At 38.4% G+C, this 26122-nt stretch overlaps 1 protein-coding gene across 3 annotated transcripts in view; it reads right to left on the bottom strand.

Moving 5' to 3' along the window:
- LOC149309854 (thrombospondin type-1 domain-containing protein 7A-like) overlaps window positions 1-26122 on the bottom strand; it is a 358854-nt gene that overhangs the window by 273812 nt on the left and 58920 nt on the right. For 2 of the 3 annotated variants that reach the window (XM_089533150.1, XM_089533151.1), the window contains exon 1: window positions 12303-12871. The exons of the other annotated variant lie outside the window; for it this stretch is intronic. In XM_089533150.1, coding sequence (XP_089389276.1) covers window positions 12303-12465 — 163 coding nt within the window. In that variant the 5' untranslated portion in view covers window positions 12466-12871. Of the gene's footprint in view, window positions 1-12302; window positions 12872-26122 lie in introns of those variants that run through there. 3 annotated transcript variants of the gene reach the window in all.

Raw genomic sequence — 26122 nt, 5'->3', positions numbered from 1 at the left:
ATGTACAATACAGGTTTTGCCATGATCTAGTGGTTTGAACATTGGACTATGACTCCGGGAGGCCAGGATTTGAATCCCTGCTCAGCGATGGAAACCCCACTGAGTGGCCTTAGGCAAATTGGATTTGCACAGTGCCTTCAAAGAAGGCAATGGCAAACCTCCTCTGAATAAAACCTGCCAAAAATAATAATAAACCCTGTGATGTGACCACCATAAATCAGAGTCAACTTGAAGGAACATAACAATAACAAAATTCTCTAACAGTACATATTTTACACAATTAAGATACTGCATTTTGGCAAGTGAATTCTTTCTGTACAATACATTTGTCCTATAATTCTTTCTGGAATGGCTTAACAAATTAAACAGAGAAAATCCTATTCATTATTGATTTAATCAATGAAGCAAGAAAAAGACACAATTGTCATTTCCCAAAGTAGCTATTCTCGCACCATTTGTTACAGTACAAATGTATATGAACACTTTAAAATGCTGTTTTAATTATTATTTTATTATTATTTGTACAATACACTCAAGACACTTCAAGGTCTTATTAGCAAAAAGAATATGAAGTGAGAGGGACTGTATTACCATATATACTCGACAATAAGTTGACCTCATATATCAACTGAGGGCAGGTTTGGGGATCAAAATTATGGATTTTGATATGACCCATGGATAAGTTGAAAGTAAAACTTAGGGGCATAAGATCTAAAGGATGAAGCAAAGGAAATTAATGCCAAAGAACTTACAAAATCCCAGCAGGCATAACTGTGCTCACACTAAATGCTGGATGGATGAGAGAACAGAGGTGGGTCACTGCTTCCAGGACAGATTACATTCTTGCCTTTCATCAGGGGATGGCTTCTTTTTAAATAAGAATTAAAGTGCAGAGCTTACACTGACCTGTGGATAAGTTAATTCAGGTTTTTTGGGTTAATTTTTGACTAAAATTTCTGGACTTATACATGAGTATATACAGTAAATAATTGTTCTGAGCAGTTGTTCTAGGCTAGTAGACAGCAAAATAATAATAATAATAATAATAATAAAGGACAGAGGTATTTGGGGGAACACAAAATCATCCAACAGATGAGAATGGCAAGTGTGACTTCTTACCCACTCCTCAGTCCAATGCAGTGTATGAATCTGAAACGTGTCATGCAGCTGCAGCGAGGGAAGTTAATCATTCTGGTGGCTGAGCTCTAGCCAGAGGTGCAGTAATAGAAAATCCAGAAACTGGCTGTAAGATAGTGCAAGAGTCCAGGCAAAAGATAGCAAAAGCATAGACCAGAATTTGCAGTGAGGGGAAGATAAGCATAAGTACCTAAGATGTACCAGCCCCTTTTAAAGCCATCCAAGTGGGCAGCTGTAACCACACCTTGAGGCAGTGGATGCCACAGTTTAATCATGCAAAGTTTCAAGTAGTAAGAGAAGTATAAAGCAGAGTATTTCCATCATTCTATGTTTTATAGTTCTGTGAGCAGAAGCAACATTGGTGATAGCCTGAATATGTGCAGAAAAGGACAGAGACGAGTGAAAGATATTGTGAAGATTATGTGTTGCATTCATCTCCTAACTAGCAGCTATGCCAGGAGGAATGCTTCTTTCCTACCTGATCAAATGAACCATACTTTTACAGGTACTTGCTTCCCTCCCCACCCCACATCTTCTTCCAAAACCTTATTTCTTGGGGGCTCATGAAATCCTTGGCTGAAGAGGAGAAATTCATTACAGATTCATTCATTTCTCCTTTTTAGCTTGCATCTATGATCAGCACTATGCTACAAGATAATTCTTTTAACCACAGCTTCTTGGAAGCTATATTGAACTTGGGTAAGAGGAAAGGAAAGGATAAAAGGTAAGAAATAATTTTAAAAGTAAGTATTTTAAAAAAAAGATCCCAAAAGCAAACCTTGATTTTACCATTTTACATAAGGAACAACACTTTTATTAGCCTACTGTATTTAATGGGACTTAAACAGCCATGGATTTTGGTTCTCAAAGGCAAGGTAGGGTCCTGGAACCAAACATTGTTCATGAGTGCCAAAACTTTTGCATAGGTGGTTACATAATACTTTAGCTTTCTGGTGTTCAATGTACAAACTTGGTTTCATGCACAAAATTATTTAAAATATTGTATAAAAATACCTTCAAGCTATGTGGACAAGGTGTATACAAAATATAAATGAATTTAATGTTTAGACTTGGGTCCCATCTCCAAGATATCTCATTATGTATATTCAAATATTCCAAAATCTGAAAAAAATCCAAAATTCAAAACACATCTAGTCCCACGAATTTTGGATAAGGGAAACTCAAACCTGTACTTGAATTCATTTTTAACAGTTTCTTCCAGCAACCAAGGCCCAGCCTTGTGTCTCCTCCCTTCCCAAGCACTCAACTGCCCTTTCAAAGCATGTCTGCATGCCACAGCTCTTTGAGCGCTCCTTCCATAATTATACCAGCAATTCACAAGCAGCCGTCAGACCCACTCCTGACAGCTCATCCTGGTTCACAGTGTCAGCTGACTAACAAAAACTAATGAAGCAAAAAGTGAGGAGGAGGTACACAGAATTCTGCTCCTGGCAGGGGAGTGCCTGTGGCTCAATCAGCAGCAGAAGAACATGGCATGTAGGAGGAGGAGTGCATTGTTATGAAATGACAGTTGTGAGCAAGAGAAAACATGGACAGACCCAGACAATTTTCTATTCTACATTGAAATTGGTGATAACTATGCAGTGCGTCTGCCTTCCCCAGAAGCCAACAATTTTCACATTTGGATCACTCAAAAGCATACAAGAAAACAAACACAATGGGATGTTTTTACGGCAGATGGATTTATGCTATCATACACAGAATTGTTTCGTTTTTGCATGCTTCACTTCACATTTAAACAGGGCATGCTTTTGTCTAATCCAATTATTCCTAAATGTAGTGTTGGACACCCTAGTGAACTCCAAAAGTCCTTCAATATTTGATGCCTTTAAAAGACACACACACACACACACACACACACACATATATATACCCTAAGGGCTTTCATTCCTTCTCTGCTTTGTTGACTGTAGTCTTTAGGATTGAACTGCTCAATGTGAAGGACTCTGGGTATTTTCAGATTGAATTCAAAATGTCTCTCTGTTTTATTTAACAATTGTAAGCCATAATAGGTTAATATAAGGATTACTAATGTGCTGTAAGAATGAATCAATTACAAAATTTAAGCCCACTCTGAGCTGTGGAATAAGGGAGCTTGCCCATTGTAACTCTGTATGATTTACTACTGTGGTCTTACTTTCTAAACACTTTCTAAACAGCTGAATCTTCCCTCATTCATCAACATTGCTACCCAAAAAAATAGAAGTTGCAGTTGTTGCCTTGACCCGTGTCTTTAATTCCAGTCATTATAACGTGCATCAATACTTGACCTTTAAGAAGAAACATAACTGGATTCAATGAATCACTGGTGCCACTGTGGACAACATAAGGTCAGAAATGTTCTGTGGGCATTCATGTTCTCCCCTGCTTCTCTCACACGGCTACACTTTCAGTTTTGCATTAATAATAATGTTTCTAAATTGGACAATGAACATTTGCATTTGCCCTATGAACTAAAATGGAAAACCCACTTCAACACAATATTGCCCATTCCAGTTTTGTAAGTTCAGCTCAAACTTCAGTTTGTCAAATCCAGAGTCACTGAAACAGTACAGAAGTTAAACAAGAAACAGAAAGTGAACCATCCCTGTTCACATTTCACTGTCTCCCCAAATTTGATGTTGCAGCTTGTAAAGTGCCATACATAACCTCATCATCAAATATTCCTCAGTTGCCAATGGTAACAGGGATGTTGTAACTTTCTCAGAGCTTGGAATTAGCATGTTAGGTGAAAATATATCACCACCAAGATGTTAATTTTTAGGGTAAGGCGAGCCCTGACTTTGCTAAAAAGAATAATTTAATGTTTGCCTGTGTTGTTATTTTTCCACGTAATGGGTAACATTTACTTTCAAGTCCTGAAATGCTGCTGTGGGGAGTCATCTGGGGGATTTTTAGCCTTTAAATTTTTTTAATATATTCATATATTTACACACAAACCACAAAGGTAATGTGTTAGTGAAGTGTTACAACCAAAATACCAAACAGGCAACAAAGTACCTTGTACAAAATAATGAGTAATATATTACTTTTTTAAAAAAAACATTTCAAGTTCTGAACTTTCCCCAAGTAAGCATTGACAAGAGTTCTTAAGTAACATAATCAGGTTTAGTAGGAAAAGCTTTATGAAAGAGAATCCCCCAAACAGCTGAAGAATGACTCTACAGACAGCAGAACCAAAGAAGTATCTGCATTCATCTCCAGATTATTAGACTAAGAGTGTTTTAAATTTTTAATCTATCTTTAATGAGTTTATCTAGCAAATACTAATGTGCAAGGTATTTATACAAACTGTACTGATTTACCTCAGTACAGTTGTATGGGATGTCAACAGCTGTATAGACTGATACAAGAATTCCATGTTTGCAAATCTGCTCTGTACATAAAAACAGTCTCTTCCAAACAAAATATGATAAGCACCCTGCAGTAAAATGCAACTGATATTTGGCAACTGTGGCTGCACTGCAAATCAGTATCATTTTATATTTATAAAGGGCAACTTTACATTTTATAAAACAACCACTTAGATATTGGCCAATGTCCCAGCACTAACAACAGTTTTCAATCCAAAAGTGTTAAGTCACTGTGGATTTATTTATTTATTTATTTATTTATTTATTTATTTGTGCATGTTTACATCCAGTTTTTCAAGCACCCTGGATTCTTCCATATGACTAGCATCTAATTTTGGCTTTTAGTCACTTAGGCACAACACCATTTAGCTGTTATGTCATGGGAATATCACTGATAAAAAGACTATTCATAAGGCATAATGAAGGTGCAACTATTTTGATATGTCACTTCTTTGTAACATGACATCCAGACAGATGCCTTGAGGCTTGTATGTAAACTGCAGCCATTAAAAACACTACTTGAGCATCATGAAAGGATAATATACCCGGAAATGTAAGAGTTCAAACAGTATGGTCAACAAGGTTGTCACTGAGTTGAATTAAATACTTGGGGAAAGCAGGACCTAAGAATTTTTGAAAAGACCAATTAAAAGTGTGCAACAACAGCTCTTCACCTTGCATTCATGCTGAACTTTTGAAATTACACCATGGCCTGAGGGCCTAAATAACAAAGGTACGAGATCCTGTCTGATCTTGGAAGCTAAGCAGGGTCAGCTCTGATTAGTACTTGAATGGGAGACACCTATGACTACCAGGTGCTGTAGGCTGTATTTCAGAGGAAAAATCTGGCAAAACCACCTCTGAGTATTCCTTGCCTAAGAAACCCTATGAAATTAATGCAGTCATCATAAGTTGATGCATTGATAAGTTCAATGCATTCACACATACACACCAATACCACCGCACTTTTCTACAAAGCCACCAAAAATGCAAAGAGAAAGGGCTATGCCAGCAACTTATTATTCTGAATGTTGCTTGTTTTGTTCTAGCATTACTTCTTTTTGGCTCCAACTGAGATAAGACCCAAACTACATATTGCTTTAATGTTAGGCAAGACAACTTTGGCAGACAAGACCAATATTTAGTCTTGAACAGAATGCCAAAACTAACAGCGAAGTGGGGTGGAAAAGAACTGGGAGTAGACAAAAGTCTTCTTCTAGTTTTGAAAAAGTGGTACTCCTTAATGTTAAATGATGCCCCCAAACACTATTTAAAAGGATTATCTCTCAGGGAAGCTTCAAGGTAATTTACCTCCTTTTGCCAGAAAAAGGATGGCTTGGGGAATTTGGAAGGAGTGAAAAATAGCCTTTGGGGTTCACACACAGCCTCAGGGCCACTTTGTCCATCACAGCTTTAAAAGTGTGTGTGTGGGGGGGAGTGCAATATACGAAGAACTAAGACCCAACATGCTGAAATGCTCTGAGTGTTGGACTAGGATGCAAATCAGCCATGAAAATCCACTGTCTGACTTTGGGCAAACAGCACTTTCTCAAACAAACAGGAAAGCAATTTAAACTTTCTCTGAATAAATCCTGTCAAAAAAAACCCTAGGATACAGTTGGCATAAGTCAGAATCAACTTCAAGGCTCATAACAATCCAACAGTAAATACAAGAAGTTCCTTCTCTCTAATTTATATTGCTGAAAACAGACCCATTTGTATTAATGGATGTAGATCTCAATCTGGATTGTGTCCCCTGTGCTTGCTATAGCAACAGAGACAGGGAAAGTCTGGCTCCTGAGGTATTCCTCCTTAAGGCCCCAATTTAAAACATCTGTGTCTATTTTCATGTGATTCTCTCTCTCACACACACACATACCCCAAAATGCCAGGAAAAAAATGTCCACAAATGCATTGGTTTACCTTTCTCAACCCAAAAGGCCTTTCATTGTCATCATCATTATATATGATTTACAATTTACTCTGCCCTCATTTTAATCCCTTCAAGGAGATGACACCATAGTCTGGCCTAGGACCATTCTGGGACCTGGGAAAATGTACCCTCCATGCCAATTTCTTGTGACCTAGATAAAAGAGGAGAGTCCCCAGCAGTCATCCCAACTGCTTAGCACCCCAAAGACAACCATAATTAAGTAGTAGAATGCAGTTGTGCCCAAGAGGCCTCCATTTCCTCCTGTTATTGATTCAACCCTCTTCCTGTTCACACTTGTGGTGAGAGGCTTCAATATACTTAGGCCAATGAATGCATTCTGGATTTCAGTCTGAATTTTAAAGAAACTATCCAAGATGCTAAAACTATTTCAGGTACCTGACTGTTCAGTCTAAAACTTGACACAGATTCATCACCCCATGAAAGAGGAAACTACCAGTGGTAACTACCTATATATATGCATCCACGGGGTATGCCCTTTCCTAACCACATGGTAAGTAATTGGGAAAGACTCACATGAAACTGTTATTCACACACACCTAGCCAGTGACATGGGTAAACATCACGGATAAGCTTGGTGGGGTGGAGGAGAAGGAGGTTAAGGAAGCAGAGTATCCAAGATTTATCTGAAGAAGTAACATAGAGTTGTGACATACTGCTGGCAGCATAGCATCATCAGCTGGTTTCAGCAAACTCACAGCTGGCCCCTCGTCCTGGCCTCCAAAAGTACATCCTGCACAATGGCACAGACATACTCCATTCTTTATTCTGACTGCCCTACAATCCTAGAGTTAAACTCTTGTTCACTGACACTCAAGGCCTCCAGCTTGTCTTGAAATTCTTCCCATCATCATCTTGTTGTTGCTTAGGAAACAGCTGATACAAAAGCTAGTGTTGTAATTATCGCCAACTCCAAGAGGCTCATTTCTACAAATTTTATTGCAACTCAATTTTGAAATCCAGACTCCTGGCATCTGGCTCTGCTCTTATGACATCCATCTTAGAATACCCCAAAAGTGTGAACAAATTATGTTACCATTAATCTAGAATACTTGAATTTTCTTGCAAAGATGTCCCCCTCAAACCATCTAATTGGATTTAGTCACAAGCTCCGTTTCTGAATTCTTGGGTGCAGCCATACTGATGGCCTTCTGTTCTTACAAGTACTTATGATTTTGGAACACCTCTTTCTCTATTTGAATTTTAAGATTTAAATTGCAAATGGAGGAGTAGAAAATCATTTGCATCAGAAGAAGTGTAGTGCAGTGATCTGAGCACAGGACTCGGTTTCTGGGAGTCAAGAATTCGAACCCCCACTCAACCACAGAAACCCACTGGGTAGCCCTGGGCAAGTCATACTGTCAGTCTTAGAGGAAGGCAGTTGCAAACCCCTGAACAAATCTTGCCAAGAAAAGCCAGTTATAGGTTTTCCTTATCCTTCATCATCTTCTTGTTTTTCTTAACTTCTGTCAAGTTCACTCATGGCAACCCCTGTGGATGAGACATCTCCAAGACCCCTGTCCTCAACCACCATCCTCAGATACTGCAGCCCCAGGCCCTCCCTGTTTGAGTCTAGCCATCCCTCACTTTCTACTGCCTTCCATCCTTCCTAGCTTCAATTTAACTGGCTTGCAAGAAAGCTCAGGCTTGATCTGTTCTATAACACACACACACCTTTTTTTTTGTCTTCTTCCACTCAGAATTGCTGACCATTAGTCATAGTGGCTGTGCTTCTTGAAAGCTAAACTGCAAAACATTTGGAGGACAAAGAGGTTGAGAACTACTGGTCTACACAGACAATGCAGGATAGACAGAATTACCACAAGCTTTTTGAAACATTTAATTATGATGGGCATGCTTCCTCAGGCTCATTTCAGAACAGGCTTACCCCAAACAAGATAATGTGGAGATAATGTCATGATTCAACCCTAACCTTAAACTCATTTAAGACTGGTTACATTCAGAGCTGAGGCCCAAGCCATGTAGAATGAAAGGAGACTTCCAAGTGTATCGATTACCCTCTGCCTTTCCTGATTGGTCTTTTCACTCACAACAACAGTCAACATCTAGTCAAACCTCCATTTCAAAGCCCTTCCTTTAGCCATCATCATGAAAGCTTAGATTGGAAAGGGAAAGAGATGACAACACTAAACTGAGTCCCCAGAAGCCAGGCTCAAATTCAGAAAGATCTGAAGCTGACTTAAAATGAGTGCAGGGTCTTTGAAATGTAAAAGAATAGTTCTATCTAGCTACTCACCTAAGTAAGATTAATAATCTGCACCACCACCAAACAAATCAGCAACTATTTTGCTTGATACTATTATCCCTCCCCTCCACCACCACCTTCCAAGTTCATCTAAGTGTGCCTATTCTTCTCTGCTACAGTGATGACCAAGAGTGCCAACTAGAGAACTGCTCCACAGCAGTCATTGCCTGTTCATCTGTAGAACATACCATCTAGAGTAGATGTGGGCTGTGAATCAAAGTAAAATCCTTGATATTTGTATTGGGTATCTCTCACTACCCAGAAAACCACTGTGTCATCAGTGTCTTCATCAAAGCTTCTCATGGATGCTTTGTTGCTGCTGAGTCATGGCCTTTAGTCAGCACTAATGGTTATCAACTTGTTCATCCAAGACATTCTTACTAAGTTCAACATTTTTAGTATGCAGTAGAGTGATGAGAACATGTAAAGTGATTGAATTCACCAACAATGGATACCAAATTCCAAATGTAAACTTATATTCCTATGTTATCATTTATAAATGGCAATTTATTATCTGAAAGATTCACTCTGGTAATTTCTAATTCATGTGTACACAATGACCTCTTTTGAGTACACAACAATTCATTCTACACATCCATGAATTAGTGTTTCAACATATCTGAGATTTTTTTAAAAAAAAAAAACCTTTCAAATAGAGCTATTTCAGAAGAAGATCTGTTTAATCAACAAAGACACGAACACAAAATATCAACACCTGTATATAAAGATGGGGTGAATGGAAATCATTACATAGAATAAAAAGGATTTTGGGTCATTCTCTCTGTTTCTGTCAAGGCCTGATGGGCTTGACAATGAAGTATTTGGGAAGCCAGGTTATGAATGAGCTGGTTTACTGAGTTTATTGTTGTGTGCCTTCAAGTCATTTCTGACTTATGGGGAATCCTACTGTGAACCTATCACAGGCTTTTCTTGGCTTATTTATCCAGAGGGAATTTGTCTTTGCCTTCTTCTGAGGCAGAGAGAATGTGACTTGCCCAAGATCATCCAGTGGGCTTTCATGGCTGAACAGAGGATTTGAACCTTATTCTCCAGTCTTAGACCAACACTCAAACCACTATACCATGCTGGCTCTCGGTTTACTGATGAGTGTTCCTGGCTAGCTGGGTAGTGGAAGGTTACTGACTTTAGACCACTTCTGCATCTCCCTTTAACTTTGGCGTTCCTTCCTTGGAAAGCATCCAATCTACGAAGGAGAGTTTTCTGGTAAGGACAGACAGTTTTGAGGTCAAACAGTAAAGAAGTAATGAATCACTGCAGAAATTACATAAAGGTGCTACACATGCTCATTATATTATTAGTAGAAAGAGGCTAACCAGGGGTTTTCACCTCTACATATTTTGTAGAGGTTACTGATGGCTATCACCCAAGGCAGAATTTATTTTCCTCCAAGTAAGCAAGTCCTAGATGCAGAACACTAGAGCCTTATTTTTATTTGCCTCAACATATCAATCTTCCACCAGCCCACTCAGGAGAACAATACAGAATGAATTATTTGAAAGGCAAAAATGTATAAAAGAGGAAGTATACAAAGACACATGGGAAGGAAGAGGGGATAAAAACAAATCAAGTGTATATTAAATAAATCACAGTGTGGCAGATACCTGTGAATAACAGATGTTGTAGTTTATAGTAACATCCTGAATACTAAGCCTCTTCAACCCTAAAATGATTTCTGCTGTCTAAATGAGGCACCATTTAATCACAGATATGTAGACAGAATACATTTAATTTATTCAATAACAAATTAAATTAGGCTACTCCTCGTTGTTTACAGAACTGCACTGTTAAATATGAAGTGCATTGTTAAATATGATTATTAACAATTCCAACCTCTATATAGATATTTAATACTGTATACCAGCTACTAAATCAAACAATCTATTCAATAAATTATTGGGGGTCAAGTGGGTTGCATATTCTACAGAATACTTTTCAATCAGTGCAGGCAAAAATATCACTTTCCTTAGCTATGTGGCTGCTTAACAGAGGTAAGTATATCTATAATGGCACCATCAACAATAAGACTTTAAGAAATTTTAAATATGTTTTTAAATAAGTAATTTACACTCAATCTGCAAACAATCCAGCTAAAGAAGATAACAATAAGTCCAACTTTAGCTCTGTAACTCTGTCATTATGTCATCGATGTTTCAGAATCAAGATGCATCAATAGAGGGTCTTTCTTCACTTTCAGATTCCCTACTGGGAGAGCCTACATTCTAGTTGAATTGAATTTCCCTTTAATCTCAGCGTTCAGCTGCTGGATAGATGTAGTCTTTAAAAATGCAGGATATCAGTGTAATTGTAAATTGATCTGTCTCTTTGGAAAACGGCCAAGAGGATTCTTCAACCAGCAAAAAGCCCAATCCCTTCAAGGCTCTTCCACCATGACCACCCCACATTAACAGCACAGTCCTATGCATGTCTAACCAGAAATAAACCCCACTGGATTAAATGGGGACTTTGTTATTGTCTACCTTCAAGTCATTTCAACTTAAGGCAACCCTAAGGCAAACCTAGCATGGGGTTTTCTTAGCAAGATTTATTTGGAGGGGGCTTGCCTTTGCTTTCCTCTGAGGCTGAGAAAATGTAACTTGCCCAAGATTACCCAGTGGGTTTCTACTATTAAATGGGGAGTACCTCTCAAGTAAATAAGCAAACGACAGCCTTCTTATTACACATTTTAACATTGTTAAATCTGTCGATAAAAACTTCTTCTGAAATAACACCACTATCTTTGGTCCTATCACAACTAGAGAGTTGATGCTTCTCTCTGAAATACTCCAAGTCAACAGATCTAGACTTTTTATTTTTTAAAAGACTGTAGCAGCTTGGAAACAGGGAACAGTTTTTATGACAGTCTTTCAAGAAATGCAGCAGTGCCACTAACTTACCATTAAAAGGCTGCAGATCAATGTAGCAAAATCGCATATAAAATTATTGATTTTTATTGAAAAGTTGAGAACAAACACAACAGTGACTTCACAGTCTTTGAAATCAGACTCATTACTCTCCTTGTGCCACAGTCCAGGAAATCATCTATCTGGTTTGATGCTGATCCATATAACCTATTTGCTATGGGGCTCTTCAGTGATGAGAGATGGCAACTCTGGGATTATTTCATCTAATCAATCCTTGGCTTTTCACATGTCCCATATACCATGTAACAAATCATTTTTTAAAAAAGCTACTCCTTTTGCATGGGGACTGAATGTATTACAACAATATAGGTGAAAAATGTATAATGGATCTCAGCTTGTTTTGTGCAATTTTAACATCCTTAAAGCACTATGAAGCAATGTGATTGTATAGATATCTGCCCTCCCTTTAATCACATAGCAAACACTCCATTAACACAGGGTATAGGGCGATTAGAAAACAACAGAGAAGTTAAATCATCACAGGACAGTCTGGAAAGCCATCTGTCATTAAATGTGCACAGACAGTCTCCTCTAAAATAATCCAGGAGGTATACAGTAGAAAAACACATCAACAAGCAATACTAAATGCATGTGAAGGCAACAACAGCAGCTCACCCCTTTCCCTCACTTACCCATCTTCCACAAATAGACAGATGAAGTTTCAAATTCACTTTGTGTCCTAGCTCCCCAGATTCCAAAGAGGAGAAGCAGAAGAACTGCAGTGCACTTGCTTGAAAGAGCTGAAGCCCCTGGACCACCGAATGAGGTTGCACTCCTCTCTCTCAGCCCCATCATGCCTTCCAAAAGCAGGCTTCCAGTGTCATATATATATAAATAAAAAACAATATCTGTAGCACAACAGATAACCCTGGTGTGAGTAATTGCTCTTCCTCGTTCAGAATTTCTTCACAGGGAGGGCTCCGTGGAAAGGGCTTTCCAGCTATTGTGCATGCCAGTTGAAGTGAGGGGGGGATGCTGTTTAACACCAGGGAACAATAGAGCCTTTGCTTGCCGTTGCGGCTGGTGCTGCTGCTGTGGCTGGTGCTGTGGTTGTTACTTCACTCTCCCCCATTCAGCAGTTAGTAGCAGTTTCCATCAGCTGAGAGACAGAGAGACAGCTGTCCACAGGGGGCTCCAGCTGACTGAGCAGGTTATCTTGGTCTGGGAGGCAGCAGCAGTCATTTACACCAGCTGGAGAGAAAGAGAGAGAGTGGAGAGGCGGGGAGAAAAGAGGAGGAAAGGGGAGGGGAGGAAAGAAGAAGAAACACAAATAACCAAATGCTAGTAATCACATGTGTACCAAGATGTTAGATGAGGAGGGGTTGGATACCTCTCCCAAAATTATACATCTCGACTAACACACAGGCATTTGCATCACCAAACACACATTTGAGATAGGCTGTTCAGCACCAATTACTTCTCTGCACCTTTTAAAGCAAGTTGCCAGCCGGTTAAATCCCACTTAGTTGAGCTGAAGCCAATGGTAGTAGCACAGAGCAACATTACTTGGAGTGGATCAAAGGAGGGGAATGAACCGTGTTTGCAGACAATCAAAAAGCTGATGCAGAAACTGAACATGCAGTGAAGGCAAATAGGGACACTTAAGTATGAAACTGGGTAAATATAGTTGAGTACAAAGAGAAATATCACCAAATGTTTTTAAATGGAGCTGCTATGGTTTAAAACAGATCTGCTGTGTGTAAAGAGTTACTTACTCGTTGTTGTTGTTTTTTTTTTTTTCCTTATCTGGGTACAAAGAAGGAATGGATGTAATAAAGTATCTCATTAAAAAATACATGCATTTTAATTAATCTTGCAACTGTATTTCTAAGGGGCAGTAGTTCTAACATTTTACATCTATCAAGAATGTAAAGAGAATGAGAGAGAGAGAGAGAGAATGAACTGCATTCTCATCTATATTGCCAGGCTGAATAATTTATATGTTCACACAATATAAACTGCAAGTCAAGTCAAAGTGATTTTGAGGTGCAATTACCACTCATTATATTTGCAAACACAAAATGATTTCAGTGTGTGTTAACAGACCTGTACTAGGCTAGAAAGAATACAAAATGGGCAAAAAGTTTACGTCTTTTAAATCAGAGAATACTATTATTATTATTTTAATACACACACACACAATGAACTGAAACAAAAGACAACACTAGCCTATGTGCCTGCACATCCAGAAATGAAAAGACATAGGAAAACTGTTCTGAGAAGAGCTATTGTAAGACTTTTTAAAAAAAACAAAAAACAGTTTTTAAAGCTTTTTAGCTGTTCTTGAAAGAGAAAACCTTCAGCATGCCTCTTGGGAAGGCTGTCATTTTGCAGAACCTCCCAGACTCATCCCTTTCCACAAGCACTGGGTTTAAAAGCAGCCTTGATCAAATAATTCCCAGGTCCTCCTCTATTTAAATATTCTGACATCAGAGCAAATTAGCAATGTTGAAGGTTGCCAATTTGTCTTTGTTTACTTTCCACTCTGTTATGCCTCTAAGAGGGAATTAAAGGCTCAGGAAGCCCTAGCACTGTGAGGTTGTGATTAAGAGAGATAAGCAAGTGTGGATTACTGCTCCTCAGCTGTTGAAAAAGAGGCAACAATCAGGAGATTATAGGTTGATAAGGGATACACAGAAAGCCATGAGCCTAACAAAATGTATAGCATCCTGCTTGAGGACTCAAAGCACCAGCCACAGTACAAATCCTGAAACTGTGTACAAATATTTATTTGGATGAACACTTACATTTGTGTAATCTGAAGTTAATGAAAATGGCTAAATTCAAAAGGTTCTTTTGACTTTGAAAAATATATTTAGCTTAAATGAAGAGTCTCTTTTGAATTCACAAATGAAATGTGAATGCCCCATTTCTTTGATCAGTACTTGAATATCTAAATGCATGAATATGTGAAGCTGAGCTTCACTGTGACTATTAATCCTGGCTCTGTATTGTGCCCTTACATGGCTTTGAATCAGAGGGAGCTTTTGAACTTAAGAGCAAAAAGTGTCTCAGCAGGGAATTTTGAAGTAGAAACCAGCTGTTAAATGTTCAAGGAGCTACAATGGGGTGCAGAGGCAGAATTCAAAAATATTTTGCTAAAGGAATGAAGCATAATCACTGACACTTCTGCAATAAAATACCATACTTCCACAGTTGTGATATAAGGGCTTTCACATCCCTCTCCCCTTCAAAAACTAGCCATCCATACCAAAATCTATGTATTTCTAAAAAGCTTCTGATAAAAAAAAAGACTGAAAGAACCATAATTTGTATATAAACAAGCATTTACATGGTTTCAATGAGCTTTGGATCACAGCCTAAACTCAAGAAAGTTTGGAGCATGGAGGAGACCTCCGTCTTTAATCTTAGAATCAAATTATTTTTCATGGTTCTGTATGTTAAAATCAGAGTTTGGAAAACTAGAGCTGAATCTAATTATGAGTCACAACCAGAACAGAACCACTGAAATCAACAGAACCAGGATAAATGTTGACTTATTACATTCTCACTGACTTTGATCAAATCTATTCTAGTTTGGGACTCACAACTGGATTTAGGCCATGGGGTTTTCTTCCCATCCAAACGTTCCCTCAGTTTGTGCTAGGTGTGAAGCTATAATGAGAAGGAACACGATTGTCAACTTTTCCCATGTGATGTCAGATTTCTGACTTCCAGAGAGGCATGGCAGAAGTATATAAGGAGATGGCTCCTATACTACAAAAGCTATACTACTTTTCATATACTAGTAGCAGCAAGAACCACAGTAACAGTAGCAACTTAGTACTGTACTTATGTGCAGTTTTTCTCATTTTCTTGATAGCTGCTGACTAGAGCTATATCATTATTATGTATTCAATATGGGACTAAGGATCAGAGAAAGCAAACTATTTAGTGAATCGATACCTGAGCAAATATCTGATCATAATCCAAAATACACAGTATCCCAGGGTTAATAACAGTTGGTTTAATACAAACACAGCTTTATAGTTTACTTCAACACTTTTACCCAATGTATGTTCTCATTCTCCATACATACAAATATGCTACTCTGTCTTGAATACTGCCATTTGTTTGATACTTTCTGCTCATAATTCAGATCACAGTAGCTCTCTGTAGTATTGTCCTTACTGACATCCTCATCTGAGGTTTCTTGAACTGACTTTCAAAAGATTCCTTGGTCGTCTTTCTTCTCCTTGGACACTCTATTCTTCAGCAGCCATTTTGTATTTTTCCTCCCTCTGCTTTATATAGGGAACATGGGGAAATAGGCTTTCAATTTCTCCAGCCTATACTGAAGAATCTTGGAAACATCAGGAAACTCTAGGCTTACTATGGTCAGTGAGGAACTTTCTCAGTACTCTTCAAAAGACAGAACAAAGTGGAGACCACCTAATGTGCCCTCAGATCAAACATAGGACCACAGGTAGCTTTCTTACCCTAGCACTGTTGACAGGATCTTAGGCATGCTTCTTTCCTTAAACCTACCTGGAGATGCCATGGACTGAATCTGGGACCTTCTGCATGCAAAGCATGTGCTCTGTCACTGAACTATATCATATTCTATTATTAAACAAGACTCCTGTTTAAACAGCAGGGAGAGGATTTGTTAGCTTTACTAAGAATCCTAGCAAAATGTGTTCTCTGTGTTTTCAACAAATGTCTTTGTTGAAGTTTCACACATATATATAACCACACATTATGTGTACTAGCATTATCTGAAGCAGATCTGTTTAAAGAGCCATAAAATGCTGAAACATATATTGTAGTATAAACTCATATTTCAATAAATATTGGATGCATTCACTTAACTTAAGGGATTCATCATGTAGAATGAATTGCCATGTAATTTAAACATGCCAATATTAAGATAGAAAATCAGAAAAATCATCACTCCAGATCATAAACTAGTGCTGCAAAAATTAAATCCCATCAAGAGCATTCAAAACATCTAATTTTCATGGCATAATATGAGTACATTAAAGGGGAGGGGGAGAGAAAGAATACCCCTTACAGTCTTTCTGCAGTCATATAATTTAAAAAGAACATCTGTCCATGTTGCTTCCAGTTTGACTGACAAGCCAACTACTTTTCTTTGGAATTGTCCATACAATAAAGAGATTATACACAGATGTTACAGCAAAGAATAACCAGGGGGAAATACCTGCTTCAGAAAACAAATCATGATCTGTTTTTTCTCATAGTAGTAGTGATGACAGATGTAACCTTATGTCATTGACCAGCCAACGTATCCCATTGTGACATCACACTATCCTTCCTACCTCACTAGCCAATGAAGCAGCAACTCATGATTACAACTTGGCTTGTATCTTGTTCATGGGACTTCATGCTTCTTTTATCTAAGATATATTAGACCCAAGGGGCCCAAAAGCCATGACTATGTCACCACTGCAAATGCTCATACACTGGGTCTAGTGACTGGTAAAATACCAAACAGGTACGCTATACAGTATATTTAACTGCCATGTGTGTTATGTGCTGATTCATGACTCTTCACACTGTCAAGGGGTTTCCAGCTTGAAATGGCCAGAAAGATAAAACATGGATGTACTAAAACAACTGCTGGTTACAGACAAGCAAATATGGATACTACTAGGAGAGGGCTGAAATAATTCATTATACAGTGTATTTCAACATTTTTTGTAAAGAAGCATGATGTTTGGCAACTTCTCACTGTTCACTCCTCATTTATGTTGATCACATCATACTCAGATGCTTTCATACTCCAGCTGTGGCTTCATCACATTGCTAAATCTGATTTGTTACATTTGTATTGTGATAGATATCCTGGCATTTATACATATAATTAATTTGGATTGTCTATGTGTCTGAACTGGTAAGCACTGCTCCTTTTTTAATTTATTTAAAGTATCCTTAATGTTATCCTCATGCAGCATTATACATAGACTTGAAATATACATTATACATAGACTTCCAGTATCATCATCTTCACTATGAGATCCCTGATTGCAAGCCTTTTTAAAAATTGTTACCAGGAATCCATTTTCTCATTCAAACAGTTCATGTAGTACATCAGTACTGCATTTGAAGAAGTGGTTTATATCCATGAAAGCTCATGCTAAAATAAAAACCAGTTAGTCTTAAAAGTATTGCTACATCCCCCCCCCCTTTATCTCCCCTTCCTCTTTTTTTGTCCTTCCTAACATGGCTTCGTATTTTAAAACTACTTTATAATGTGTTTCCTGTAACTAAAGGTAACAGTAACTAGAAAGAAGAAAATAGTGCTGAATCTGCAGCAGATAGCAGAAACAATGGGATGTAAGACCATGTTAGAAGTAAATGCTCCCACGATTACAGCATTTTTCCAGTAAATATGCCCCATAAACAAACACCATATTCAATCCATAGACTGAAATAAGTTTTCAGTGCTGCTGTAGTTCCAGTCTTTTCTTTTTCTAAATTAGGTTGAGTTTTGCTTTTATGCAACACTACAGCCTCATTCTGCTGGTTCTTATCTTCCTGAATGATTAAGGTAGAATTCTAGGGCACACTTACTTGGAGTGTTTCATGTTCAACACTGTGGGAAGGATCAGATGGTGAGACACTTAAAAAGGTATCACTTTTCACTTTTGACCCAACATAGGTTTACACTGATTTCTCTGATACCAATCACATTTCACAGCCTGTTGGAAAACTGCATTAGAATTTTTTGAGTAGCAGTCATTTCCAAGTGATGCTCAACTTTTAACATGGTTTGCATGATATTATCCTATTATATCAACTGAATTGTATAAACATGTTTTAATGATGGTGAGGGTTTTTAAAAGTTATTTTAAGACTATATATATGGTGATTGCATTTTAAATGTGAAAATACTGTAGTCACTTCGAGCTTTTAAATCAGTTAGTTATTACTGAACATATTAAATTGTCCAGTAAATACCCTAACAAACTAATAAATGTTAACCAAATGTCCTCTAGGTGTCATACTTGACCATATTTAAGACAGGACTTATTTAGTGGGTCTTCTCATTATATCAAAGGGAGAATTTTCTTTTGATTTTCTATCCTTTGTTTCCCAGAGAAGATAAATGCATCCTGAGTAGTTATAATATTCATACAGAAGTTCTACCCACATCAATAAATTACATGTAGACGGTAAATTCTCTCTTCCCCTTCCAGTTGTGGGCTTCCCTTGAGCAGAGATCAGCCTAAACTAAAGTTCATAAAATATTCACAAGGAAATTTAACTATTTATATGCATGCCAGACAAAGAGGATACCCAGATTCCACCCACCCCAGGGCTGCATTTCTGAAAAATGTCAGATTCCAACAAACAAATAATTTAACAGATCATGTTGTTGATCTCTTAATATTCATTTCAGAAGAGATTCTGGACTGATATCTTATTATGGTTTGCAAAAGGATTTTGTAACACCTTTGAGACTAACTGAGAGAAATAAGTTGTAGCACAAGCTTTTGTAGACTTAGGGGTGGAATACACAATCAAAATAAAGGGGTTTCTGCCCACTTTTAAGGTAGAGAGTTTAGATGATGTACACCTCCAAAACAGGTGAACTGGATAGAAGCCACACTCTAGGTCTAAAAAATAGAGCAAAAAGAAGCTGGGATAGTCTGACTCAAGGCAAAAATGTACATCTTCACTGCTGCATATAAATGCCCCAACACAAATGTATACACAATATACACAAACCAGAAAGTCCAACAGGGAGGCATGGGGTGAAGGGGGCATGTATAGGGCAGCCTCCATGATTGTACTTTGCCAATATATCACTCACACACCAGTGCTACAATACCCTGTACAGGCAGAGCACCACAGTGGCTGCAGGATCTCCATTCTTGGGTTTTAACCTTCACCTGAAATGTTCTCTCTAATTCTGCTGTAAAAGAATGGAAAAAGACAAAGTCCCACATGCTGCGTGATGGTCCAAAAGCTTTTATTTCTTTAAGAAAACCCATGGGTTTCAGCCTTATCACTAATTGGCCTTCCTCAGGAGTAAATATCAGAAATTTCTGGAATTGCAGTCTGTGTTCTCATTCAAAGTGTACATCCCCTTAGATTGTACACCATATGCAGGTTTACTCTTATCTACTTATTGTTTGTATTACAGCGCTGTGCAAATCTACAGCACTATATTAATAATAATAATAATCATAATAATAATAATAATTCTGAATAACAGAAGGAGGGAACTTCAAAGGGTCAAATCTGAATGAAAGTGCAAACTGCAACTTCAAACATTTCTGATATTTGCCCCTGAAGAAGGCCAATTGGTGATAAGGCCAAAACGTGCTGAAGTTTATAAGAAATAACGTTTTGGGACCATCACACAGCATGTGGAACTTTGTCTCCTTCCATTCTTCTGCTGTGAATACATGCTTTCCAGCTTCTTGTTCTATTCCTCTCTAATTTACAACAAAGGTTCCAGGAGTGGGAATCTCATTTTTGTTGTTATCCTTCTCTCTCTCTCTCTCTCTCTCTCTCTCTCTCTCTCTCTTTTAAACTGTACCTATATATTATTTTCTTTGCACATCATTAAAATATCAACTTTCTTTCTTGTTTCTTTTTCTACAACATGAACTAAATCTTTGCAGAAAGACATGACCCAATTACAGGACTTGTTTATATATACTGTCACTATGATATACTGAACAAAACTGGTACACTAAAAAAAAATCTATAGAAGAGTACTGTGATATAGTAATTCATACTAGCCTATCATAGATCAAATGAATATTAAGAAGATGTGACACTTATAAGGATGCAAATTAGTGCTGTTGTGGAACCCTATAATGACAGCTGACTTCATTACTAATTTTAATAAAGCAATCCTCTGCTTCTCTTATTGCCAACAATGAGGGACTGTTCTTAATGAATCAGGAGTGGCAAGGAGTTCATCTCTTGAGATACAATAGATAACCTTGATCTTAACACATCACCCATTGCTTCTGAACATTTTTCTGGAAAACATAAATCCATTCTCTATGATGCCATTCAATGAAGCAAGGTACCTTCACCATTATACAGTGATGAATGTTCATTATGACTGCTGCACTGTTCATGTAATGCTTGAATTTGCTGAGCAGCAACAGCAGCATGTGGTGGCCACAAACCTATCATCATTATCTAGCTAAGAAAATGAATGGCAAAGACAAAGGACATAAATATGAACAGGTACGCCAACCACTTGCCATCAGCACTGATATATGAATGTAAAGTATAAAATACTAAAGAAAACATCATATTTATAGCAATGTGTACATATCAATCAAACTTAATGTTAATGTCCTCCTGGAATTCAAGGAGGAAATGCCATTCTCCTACCTCTTGTATTTTTAGAAACTCTTTCTGAAAAATCCTAGAAAATAAATGACCATTCGGTTGTTATTTTACCATTCTGTCTATGAGCTTTTCTAGATAACCATTCCTTATCCTTCAGACTGGACCTAAACAATAGAGGTCCATCAAAAAATATGAATATATCATTTACTATAGGACACACATTACAGCTACTTTGTCACTTTAATCTTGAAGCAGGCAACCCTTGTTCCATGACCCTGTTGCACTCTGTCACTAAATTTCCCCTAGCCCACAGCATCAAGAAGAGATTTGTGTGCACCTATCTTTTTGAGGAGGGCTCTTTATCAGGTTGCTGAGGGTGGAAAAGGAACTTCTGTTTTGTCTCTTTCTCTGGACAGCCAAAGAGACCCAGAAAAGAGAAAAGTTCAGAAGAAAGAGGCTCCTGGCTTCTTAACCAACTTACCCTCTTGAAGACTGCACTTCTGCATTCTTGGAAATGATGAGTTGGTTAGAAAGCCAGGGCTTCTGCAAGGGCAGGTTGGACCTGCTGCAACAGAATCCCTGCTACAAGTGCAGCAATTGCCCAGCTAGGGGCCCTTTCAAACTACACAGTCGTAGTGTTACAGTTCTACTTTCACTGCCATGACTACATCCAATGTAATCCTGGGGTTTCTTATCTGAAGAAGCTCTAGAGTTCTCTGGTTGTGAATTCTAAATAACCCTCTCTAAAATGCCAATCCCAGTATTCCACAAGAGATTGCTATGGCAGTAGAAGTAGAATCATTTGTGCAGTGTGGAAAGACTCCATGATGTGCAAGGTATGTGTGCAAGTCATTCTTTCTCCTCCTCTCTCTCTCTCTCTCGCTCTGTTTCTACACACACACACACACACGCATATACATACAAGGTGGGCCCTTGGTAACCACTGGTGTTTGGTCCCAGAGCCCTCATGGATATCAAAATGTCTGGATGCTCAAGTCCCATTATATACAATGGAGCAGTAAAATGGGATCCCTTATATAAAAAGGCAAAATCAAGGTTTGCTTTTTGGAAATGTTTCTGGAATATTTTCAAGCTGTGCATGGTTAAATCCATGGATGTAGAATACATGGATACAGAGGGTATGATGTTGTTGTGTGTCTTTAAGTCCTTTCCAAGTTATGGAAACACGAAGGCAAACCTATCCCGGGTTTTTCTTGGCATGTTTCTTCAGTTGCAGGTTGCCACTGCCATCCTCTGAGGCTTATAAAGTGTAACTTGAGTAGGTTTTTACATGGTTAAGCCAGGATTCAAACCCTGTTCTCCAGAGTCATAGTTCAACCAACACCCAAACTACTATGCCACACTGGTTGTTTTTTTATATTGTGATATATATTATGCAATATATTCCTCCGCAATCACCTCTCTTCCCCAACCTGGCATCATGAAGCAGCAGCAGCAGTAGCCTATTAATCTGGCCACCTGATGCTCTCCCAGTCAGAGATCATCTACTATGATTTCTCATTCATAGAGAATTTCTCTCCATTTAATCCCTCCCACATTGCACTTCCAAAAGTTGCTGCTGAACCACCTGCTCAGCTCAGAGGTGCCTTTACATTTAATTATTACTGACATGGTGGGTTTTCTCCATCCTCTTTCTCTTGCCAGAAAAGAATCCAAAAAGTATACCAGGAGGAGACCATCTTTAAAAATCAATTTTGCAGTAACTTCCGTCTTGTCTCCAACATCCTTTCCTATGTACATACTCTGATATTACTGACTAAAGCTGGCTTTTCATGGGGGGGGGGGGCTGCATTTAAATACTTGAGAATGAATCATTAGTCATTCCTCTGGTATTTTTAAAAAGAGACTTTTATCTGTTAATCACCTGAAAAGTGTAATTGCAAAATGCAGAAACCTGACATAAATACAAAATATTGTTTTTCACCTCCAGTTTTCAGCTTCTGTAATGTTCCTTTTCAGTGTCTTTTGCCTTATTAGAACAAAAAGTCCATGCTCTCTATATGTGATTCAGTTTTTAGCTAATTGTATTTTAATTCTTGAAACATGCAGCTATTTCTGTTGTGCTTTTCTCACAATCTGACAGAACCAGAGCATGCTGAGAATAATTAGCATTGCTACAGCACAACAAATGCTTTATCCAAACATCTGTACACATTCATATTGCTATAATACAAAGAAAATTATACAACTTGCAAAGTATTTAACATTCTTATGGTAAATTAGTTACTCCCATTTTAATTAACTTTTTGTAAATTTATTTCCATAATGAGCATAACGACCCATGAACTAGCTAATGGCAAAATGTCCCCCCATGGAGCAAAAGAAGAAGGAAAGAAGAAGAAAAGGGAAACATAATACACAATGAGTCTCCTTTATCCAAAATGCTTGGGACCAGAAATGTTTTGAGTTTCAGATTTTTTTTTGAGAGGGGAGATTTTGGAATACCTGTATTTGTAAATATGTACATTATGAGATACCTCTTGAAGATGGGACCCAAATCTAAACACAAAAATTATTTCTTTTTCATATACACATTATACACATAGCCTGGAGGTAGATTTTATACAGTATTTTAAAAACAATTGTGTGCATTGAACCATCAGAAAGCAAAGGCATCACTATCTCAGCCACTCATGAAAAAAGATTTTGGTTTTTGGAGTATTTCAGGTTTCGGAATTCCAGAAAAAGGAAACTCAACCTGTATGGCTATAAAATTTTTTATCTCATGTGTCAAGAAAATACAAGGAAAATACAGGTCAATGTGATGTCAAAGGCTTTCACAGATGGCATCCGTAGGTTTTGTGGGTTATTCGGGCTATCTGGCCGTGTTCTGGGGGTCACACAATATATATACCCCACTCACATCCATGTCTGCATTCTCTGAAGATGCCAGCCACAGATGCTGGTGAAACATCAGGAATAAACTCTTCCAGAACATGGCCACATAGCCAGAAAAACACACACACACACACAAAAATTGAAGGTCACTTTAACAAATCATTACTTGATAATTGGTAGGATTGCATGTCAGTCAACTGACTGGGTGAACAATATCAATTAACATGTTAACTACCCATAAAAACCTACCATGATCACATCCTCTTTGTCTGTCTAGTCATACATCTCAATATATGATCTTCAGTCCAACAATACTACTTACTTACCTGGAAAAAAACATCCACCGCCATGAAATGACTCATCTTTCTTTCCTCGCTATTCTTGATGACTAGAAGTACCTCCAGAATACCACTAAGATACCTCCTGCCACTTCATGCTCCTTCTCAACACCCATTTTCTTCTTCTTTTTCTTTCTTATTCTTTTTCTCTCTTTTTTGGCATTAATTATTTCATACATTCCTGGATTTTTCAATCCTACTCAATGTGGGGCATGAGCAGATACCATGGGCTCAGCCCATGGTATCCTGGCCAAGGTGCTCACACAGGCTAGTGCCTGCCCCAGGCAGGCATTCATACACCTGTCCTCACACTGACCCAGGACTTGGGGCCAGCACATCGCTCCTTACCTTTCTGGTGGTTGGTCCACCTGAGAAGCCCCTCAGTCAACTCATCTGATGCGGAAATGGTGTGCCTGGCCACACCTATGTGGTCAGGGACCTCAGTTCCACATCAGATGTGGTGACTGGGAAGCTTCTCCGTTTTTGTGACCTCCAAACCCCCGCCGCCAGGGTTGAAAAAACTGTTGCTCTAAAATGCCCAAACATGACCTCTAAGTGATGAGGAGTACATTTCCATCACTTTTGGTGGCCTTGCATATCCCAAAAGAGATTTTTTAATGCATTTTTCCAAAGATTTTCCCCAAAATTCAATTTATTTTCATTTTTTTAAAAAAAAAATCAGAATAAAATCAAAACTTTTGAAATCCAAAATATCCACTAGGGCAGGGTGCCTCAATCAGGGTTCCCTGGATAGCTATCATTTCACAACAGGTCTGCAGGAGACTGTAACTGGGGGGAAAAATAGAACCCTTTTTAAACCATAGGCATTAAAGAACCTATGCGGGGGTTCCCTGAAACCTGAAATTTATTTCAAGACCCCCTTTACTGCACTTGGGAACCCCCCCAAAAAAGTTCTGATTTGTATGTATATATGTATTTTCAGGAGTGGGTAACATGGAGGTGCAGCCCTCCAAGTTCTCCTGGGGGTTTAATATGCCCTCTCCAATCTTCCACAATTCTCCATCACCTCTTACACTGAAGGAAATGCAAGAGGTGTATGCCAGGGATTGCTCTGTGTGAACGGTTAAATCAAAGCTCGTTTCTGTTCAGTGAAAGTATCTACAGGAAACTTGATTTTCAAAGTTGACCTAAATATTATTTCCTCCCAGAATGTCAATTACAATTTCATTTTGCTTCCAAATACCACTTTTGCAGGCAAAATAATAAGCATCAGAAAGGTTGTGTGATAACAGCCTAGCCTTAGTACATCGTGGTTCTGCCAAGTATTTCTCTAGTCCAAAATACACTGCAGAAATGATCCAGTTTGAGACTGCTTTAACTGCCTTGGCTCACTGCTAGGGAATCCTGGAAATTCTAATTTATTATGACACTAGAGCTCTCTGATTGAGATGGCTAATTATGGCATAGTACAGACCACTCCAAAGGGGCTGCCTAATTCCCTCCAGAGGGAAGCCACAGCTGCCAAACCGTGTGGCTTCCCTCCGGAGTAAAAAGAACCCAGAAAAAGGGGGCTCTTTTTGCGCCACAGGGTAGATGCCACGAGTGCGGCAATGGCGCACTCACAAGGTAAGCAACATGTGGCACCGTGCAGACAACATGCAGTGCTTACGTCACAATGGCGGCACCCGTGTACATGGGACAACGTCATTGTTACAGTGACACTCCGTACTGCCTTTTAAATCTAAAATTTCTGCCTTCTAAAATCTAAAATTTCTGCTTTCGAAATCTAAAATTTGATTTAAGGATGATAGCTCAAACTTTTCTCCTTGCATTAGGTAAGCTCTGAGGTTTGTAAATCCCTGTCCTTCTTTAATACTCCAGCATCAGCACCTTGGACAGATATCTTTTTTTTACTGTGAGTTTAAATGCCACTTGTAGTTCAACTACACACATATACATATGCACAGCACATACTAAGATACCGTCAGCCCTCCATATCCACGGATTCT

The sequence above is a fragment of the Sceloporus occidentalis genome, unplaced genomic scaffold (genome assembly GCF_023333645.1).
Source record: "Sceloporus occidentalis isolate IW3139 unplaced genomic scaffold, rSceOcc1.0.p SCAF_7, whole genome shotgun sequence".
Classification (NCBI taxonomy): Eukaryota; Metazoa; Chordata; class Lepidosauria; order Squamata; family Phrynosomatidae; genus Sceloporus; species Sceloporus occidentalis.
This window is presented reverse-complemented; position numbering and strand designations above follow the sequence as displayed.